This window comes from Palaemon carinicauda, chromosome 1, assembly GCF_036898095.1.
Source record: "Palaemon carinicauda isolate YSFRI2023 chromosome 1, ASM3689809v2, whole genome shotgun sequence".
NCBI classification, from domain to species: Eukaryota; Metazoa; Arthropoda; class Malacostraca; order Decapoda; family Palaemonidae; genus Palaemon; species Palaemon carinicauda.
In genome coordinates this window covers 70,769,771-70,776,463 of record NC_090725.1, presented here as the reverse complement: position 1 = coordinate 70,776,463, position 6,693 = coordinate 70,769,771, and the positions used below count along the sequence as shown (strand labels likewise).

The 6,693-nt window shown below is 32.5% G+C and overlaps 1 protein-coding gene across 4 annotated transcripts in view; it reads left to right on the top strand.

Annotated features, from left to right (window-relative positions):
* sif (still life) overlaps positions 1-6,693 on the top strand; it is a 1,404,800-nt gene that overhangs the window by 1,042,543 nt on the left and 355,564 nt on the right. For all 4 annotated transcript variants that reach the window (XM_068381983.1, XM_068381997.1, XM_068381990.1 and 1 more), the window contains 3 exons: positions 220-363; positions 3,923-4,105; positions 6,138-6,286. In XM_068381983.1, the coding sequence (XP_068238084.1) occupies positions 220-363; positions 3,923-4,105; positions 6,138-6,286 (476 nt within the window). The remainder of the gene's footprint in view (positions 1-219; positions 364-3,922; positions 4,106-6,137; positions 6,287-6,693) is intronic.

The window sequence follows — 6,693 nt, the reverse complement described above, 5'->3', positions numbered from 1 at the left end:
ATCTTTTTTTATGAAGAACAAATTTTATGGAAGAATTAATTAATTTTTCAAATTGCCATTTTTAAATCATTTATTTCCGCTTTTATTACGTGTTACTCAAACTAAGTTGCTGAATTTTATATTGCTTTCATTTTCAGTGCCGCTGTTGTGAAATTATCAAAACTTGAATATATCTTTTTATATGAAGAACAATTTAATCAAAATAATTTCTTTCCACAGGCTCCTTGTCAAGTAGAACTGGAGAACTGGGTGAACAGTATTCATAGCGCCTGCGCAGCTGCCTTCGCTAGGCACCGTGGCAAGACGGGTACTCTACACCTTTTACAAGAGGAGATTTTCCGTATTGACAGAGCAATTGAGTCTGTAAGTTTTGTTCACTGAGCCTTTAATGTTTTTTTAGTAGGTAATTAGAATTCAATCTAATAATCTGTATAATCTTTTATGATTTAACAGAGCAATTGAGTCTAAGTTTTGTTCACTGAGCCTTTAATGTTTTTTGTTTTTTTGTAGGTAATTAGAATTCAATCTAATAATCTGTATAATCTTTTATGATTTAACAGAGCAATTGAGTCTGTAAGTTTTGTTCACTGAGCCTTTAATGTTTTTTTTGTAGGTAATTAGAATTCAATCTAATAATCTGTATAATCTTTTATGATTTAACAGAGCAATTGAGTCTAAGTTTTGTTCACTGAGCCTTTAATGTTTTTTTTTTTTTTTGTAGGTAATTAGAATTCAATCTAATAATCTGTATAATCTTTTATGATTTAACAGAGCAATTGAGTCTGTAAGTTTGGTTCACAGAGCCTTTAATGTTTTTTTGTAGGTAATTAGAATTCAATCTAATAATCTGTATAATCTTTTATGATTTAACAGAGCAATTGAGTCTGTAAGTTTTGTTCACTGAGCCTTGAATGTTTTTTTTTTTTTTTTTTTTTTAGGTAATTAGAATTCAATCTAATAATCTGTATAATCTTTTATGATTTAACAGAGCAATTGAGTCTAAGTTTTGTTCACTGAGCCTTTAATGTTTTTTTTTTTTTTTTTTTTAGGTAATTAGAATTCAATCTAATAATCTGTATAATCTTTTATGATTTAACAGAGCAATTGAGTCTAAGTTTTGTTCACTGAGCCTTTAATGTTTTTTTTTTTTTTTTTTTTTTTTTTTTTTTTTTGTAGGTAATTAGAATTCAATCTAATAATGTGTATAATCTTTTATGATTTAACAGAGCAATTGAGTCTAAGTTTTGTTCACTGAGCCTTTAATGTTTTTTGTAGGTAATTAGAATTTCAATCTAATAATGTGTATAATCTTTTATGATTTAACAGAGCAATTGAGTCTAAGTTTTGTTCATTGAGCCTTTAATGTTTTTTGTAGGTAATTAGAATTCAATCTAATAATGTGTATAATCTTTTATGATTTAACAGAGCAATTGAGTCTAAGTTTTGTTCACTGAGCCTTTAATGTTTTTTGTAGGTAATTAGAATTCAATCTAATAATGTGTATAATCTTTTATGATTTAACAGAGCAATTGAGTCTAAGTTTTGTTCATTGAGCCTTTAATGTTTTTTGTAGGTAATTAGAATTCAATCTAATAATGTGTATAATCTTTTATGATTTAACAGAGCAATTGAGTCTAAGTTTTGTTCATTGAGCCTTTAATGTTTTTTGTAGGTAATTAGAATTCAATCTAATAATGTGTATAATCTTTTATGATTTAACAGAGCAATTGAGTCTAAGTTTTGTTCACTGAGCCTTTAATGTTTTTTGTAGGTAATTAGAATTCAATCTAATAATGTGTATAATCTTTTATGATTTAACAGAGCAATTGAGTCTAAGTTTTGTTCATTGAGCCTTTAATGTTTTTTGTAGGTAATTAGAATTCAATCTAATAATGTGTATAATCTTTTATGATTTAACAGAGCAATTGAGTCTAAGTTTTGTTCATTGAGCCTTTAATGTTTTTTGTAGGTAATTAGAATTCAATCTAATAATGTGTATAATCTTTTATGATTTTAACAGAGCAATTGAGTCTAAGTTTTGTTCACTGAGCCTTTAATGTTTTTTGTAGGTAATTAGAATTCAATCTAATAATGTGTATAATCTTTTATGATTTAACAGAGCAATTGAGTCTAAGTTTTGTTCATTGAGCCTTTAATGTTTTTTGTAGGTAATTAGAATTCAATCTAATAATGTGTATAATCTTTTATGATTTAACAGAGCAATTGAGTCTAAGTTTTGTTCATTGAGCCTTTAATGTTTTTTGTAGGTAATTAGAATTCAATCTAATAATGTGTATAATCTTTTATGATTTAACAGAGCAATTGAGTCTAAGTTTTGTTCACTGAGCCTTTAATGTTTTTTTGTAGGTAATTAGAATTCAATCTAATAATGTGTATAATCTTTTATGATTTAACAGAGCAATTGAGTCTAAGTTTTGTTCATTGAGCCTTTAATGTTTTTTGTAGGTAATTAGAATTCAATCTAATAATGTGTATAATCTTTTATGATTTAACAGAGCAATTGAGTCTAAGTTTTGTTCACTGAGCCTTTAATGTTTTTTGTAGGTAATTAGAATTCAATCTAATAATGTGTATAATCTTTTATGATTTAACAGAGCAATTGAGTCTAAGTTTTGTTCATTGAGCCTTTAATGTTTTTTGTAGGTAATTAGAATTCAATCTAATAATCTGTATAATCTTTTATGATTTAACAGAGCAATTGAGTCTGTAAGTTTTGTTCACTGAGCCTTTAATGTTTTTTTGTAGGTAATTAGAATTCAATCTAATAATCTGTATAATCTTTTATGATTTAACATTAGGTAATCGCTATTCCTAATAAGGAGGTAATATTGTATAAAATCACAATGTTTAGGTTATACTAATACTGTATGCATATTCCTAAAGAGAATTTTCTTTACAATAATTATTATAAGACCATAAAAGTATAGCTTTATTCTCTGATAGAATATTTTCTTTGGTCATAAGAACTCTTATTAAATCAAGTGAGCTTAATCTGTTGACTATCAAATAGGCCTACCATTCATAATTTTTATCATGTGTTTCCATACAATGCACTGCTTGACTGATGCTTTTCTCCATGGTTTTACCATCTAAATCAGTGGTTCCCAAGTCAACCTTTTTCCTGTCATTTCCCCCCTGCACCCAGTGTAACCCTCCAAATTTCCCCCTTCATGTGTATGAGGGAAAGAGTAGTTGAAACACTGTGACGACTTACTAATTTATTTTTCCATTATACAAATATACTGATAAACAAATAGTTACAGAGTAAAATGGATAGAGAGCGGTTAGAAACAACTAACCATAGCCATAGAGCTATGAGGTTAGTTGTTACTAACCACTCTCTATCCATTTTACTCTGTAACTATTTGTTTATCAGTATGTGGAGAGCGGCTAGTAGAAAAATAAAAGGACTTTTGTTTATTCTTCTACTTCAAAATTGAATTAGTGAGAAGGTTGAGGCTACTTCTTGTGCACCAGTGTATCAATATCAGAGCTAGCTTTGTCACCTGATATTTTTTTTTAGTTAGTAGGTAGTGTAATTATTTCCCCCCTGGTAACTTCAAATTTCCCCCAGGTTGGGAACCACTGATCTAAATTCTTGTCTTGCATAAAAAAAAAATTCTTATGAAAATCGTACCTTTACCCTGTAAGTTTTTAGCAGAGCCTAGATTCTATACACTTTCATGAAGGACTCGAATTCTTGTCTTGCATAAAAAAAAATCTTTTGAAAATCGTACCTTTACCATGTAAGTTTTTAGCAGAGCCTAGATTTCATATACTCTTTCATGAAGGACTCGAATTCTTGTCTTGCATAAAAAAAGAAAAATGTCTTTTGAAAATCGTACCTTTACCCTGTAGGATTTTAGCAGAGCCTAGATTTTATATATACTCTTTCATGAAGGACTCGAAACTGAAGCACATGGCAGAACTCCAGCTGTCGGTGGTGTCAGATGCTGAGAGCAAACAGCAGATCATGGGTCAAATCATGCAATGGGAAGAAAACCTGGAGAGGCTACATTGTGAACAGTTCCGTCTGCGTTGCTACATGGCTTCCTTGCAGACAGGGGAATTGCCCAATCCCAAGGTAAGCATCAAGGGTCCACAGTTCTGATACCTCATTTGTGGATATTTTTTCTGGCCAAGTCTTAACTGTTAGTTGACTAATTTCATTTCATAGTTGGATACAGTGAGATAACTATTTCAAGTATTTTTAATAAGGCAGATACAACTGTGATTTATGTTCTTAAAAACTGAGGACAACAGCTGAATTTCTGTTGAGATATGTATAGAATTTTTTCTTGGTCAGATAACTTAGGCCTTACATTAAACTAGAAATGGTAAATTTACAGTTTCAACCATTATGGAGAAACTGGAATAAAAATATATTTGTTGCATCAGAATTAGTGTAGTTACAACGGATTTAACGTTTAATTTGACTGCAAACCATCCGATTTAGAGATTTACTATGTAATTGGAGTTTAAAACAACAAGTTTTTCCAGAAAAATCAGTTTGTAACCGTGTTTTTAGTGTTTTTATTGTTTTTGATTCATATGTTATAATGCAGAAAGACCCTACTTCATCCCAACAATTATGGGGGACACTAGGTGGGAACCGGGGTTTTGGGTGGGGGGGAGGGCGTCAAATGATATTTGCAATAAATGAATACTTATCCTTCCACCACCCCTCCCCCTATACCCCTACCTAGGCCTACCGGGGGGGGGGGGGGCTCCCCCCCTGCGACCCCCCCTTAAGGCCACAGTGATTTTCAGGGCACTACCGAACCTAATAAACCCACCTAGCCTAGCCTAAGGGCCCTGTACCCCTACCTAGGCCTACCGGGGGGGGGGCCTCCACCCTCCCTGCGACCCCCCCTTAAGGCCACAGTGATTTTCGGGGCACTACCGAACCTAATACAACCACCTAACCTAGGGCCCTGTACCCCTACCTAGGCCTAGCCCCTGCGACCCCCCCCCCCCCTTACGGCCACTACCTAACACATCCATCAAACCAAATCCAAAGTGATGGTACTGCAGTATACATTGTTATACTATCACCATTATAATATACTCTATAAATTAATGAAGCTTACCTTAAACTGTTGGTTCATAAAGATCTGCTGCTGCTTTGAGGAATGAAACCGGTTCCTTGACATGAAGGACAATTTTTATTTTGTAAAATTAAATTCTGTCTCTGGCACAAATCCACTAGTTTTCAATATTCACAGAATAAGTTACAACAAATTCATTGTAAGTTAGGAAACAGTCAGGACAAGAAGATGGAATTTCAACTTCTTGTGCAACATGAGATGACGTGCTTGCTATGGCCTCCGTGTCCAAGAACGAAATGAAATGCCTGGGTAAGATAATGAATTGTCGCGCTGTCACCGTCGCTGTGATTGGCCAAACCTGTAAGACGTCATAGTGGATAGGCGCTGTGATTGGCCAAACGTGTAAGACTTCATAGTGGACTAGTTTGTCTGCGGAATATAGTGGTTACAGGGCTCATTTGAGCAAAAACAAGACACAGTCAACAATAACAACAGACTTAGAAAAAATCTGGGAGGAAGACATGAGTAGCGCGAGTTTGATCGTCGATATATAAAGAACTAGGCATTTGCGACAGATAATATTATACAGAAATACTACAAAAGACTTGCTTTACTCAGGAAAAATATTAATATAATAGATTTCCCATAATGGTTGAAACTGTAATAATACCCTAGAAATATTTGATATGTATAATCTCTTTACAGCAACTTAAAATTAGATTTGACATTTTGACTTTGTAAGGTGTTCAAAAGACGTACTGTGTCACATTGATTGTCCGTATATCCTTACCAGAGTGATAGATGATGGTTAAATTTGGGATTGTTAAATACAAAATTTAGTCTTAGTTGTGATGTGTTAGTAAACTCAAAATTTATCAATAGAAAATAACTCATCTCTCAACATTTTACTGTTTTAAGGCCTCATTTTTTTTTATTTTCTGCTGATTTATATATTGTACTAGGCAAATTAACATATCTGAAGTCTACTAAATTGTGTGGATGAAAACAAATTTTTAATATTTACGTAAAACATATAGCATTTATAATGAAACCTATTTCTACCAACAGGGTTTGCTAACTCATGTCTCCCGTACAACCAAGACTACGCTCAATCGGTTAGGAGTTTTCACTGTCAGTAGCTTCCATGCTTATATTTGTGCCCGAAGTCCCTCCCTGCTCAACAATCTCCTCGCTGGCAGAGGAGCCACTAAACGCAGGTAATTATTTTCCTAAGAAAGCTTAGAAGATTTATATTAGGTTAATAATAATAATAATAATAATAATAATTCAGGAGTAGACCCTCTTTTAAGCAGGTTTTATTGAAAGTGATTGCTGCCTCAGTGGCGTTAATTTTGGAATTAATTTTTTCCATTGTTCTTATTATGTTTTTCTCTTCATTTGTACAATCCACCAGTAACTGGGAAAGGGACATATCAATAGGAAGGTGATGAAGACCATATCATTCACAATATTAAAGACTAATTGTGAATGATATGGTCTTCATCACCTTCCTGTTGATATGTCCCTTTCCCAGTTACTGGCGGATTGTACAAATGAAGAGAAAAAGATAATAAGAACAATAATAATAATCATAATAATTTTGATAGTAGGTTATTTAGAAATA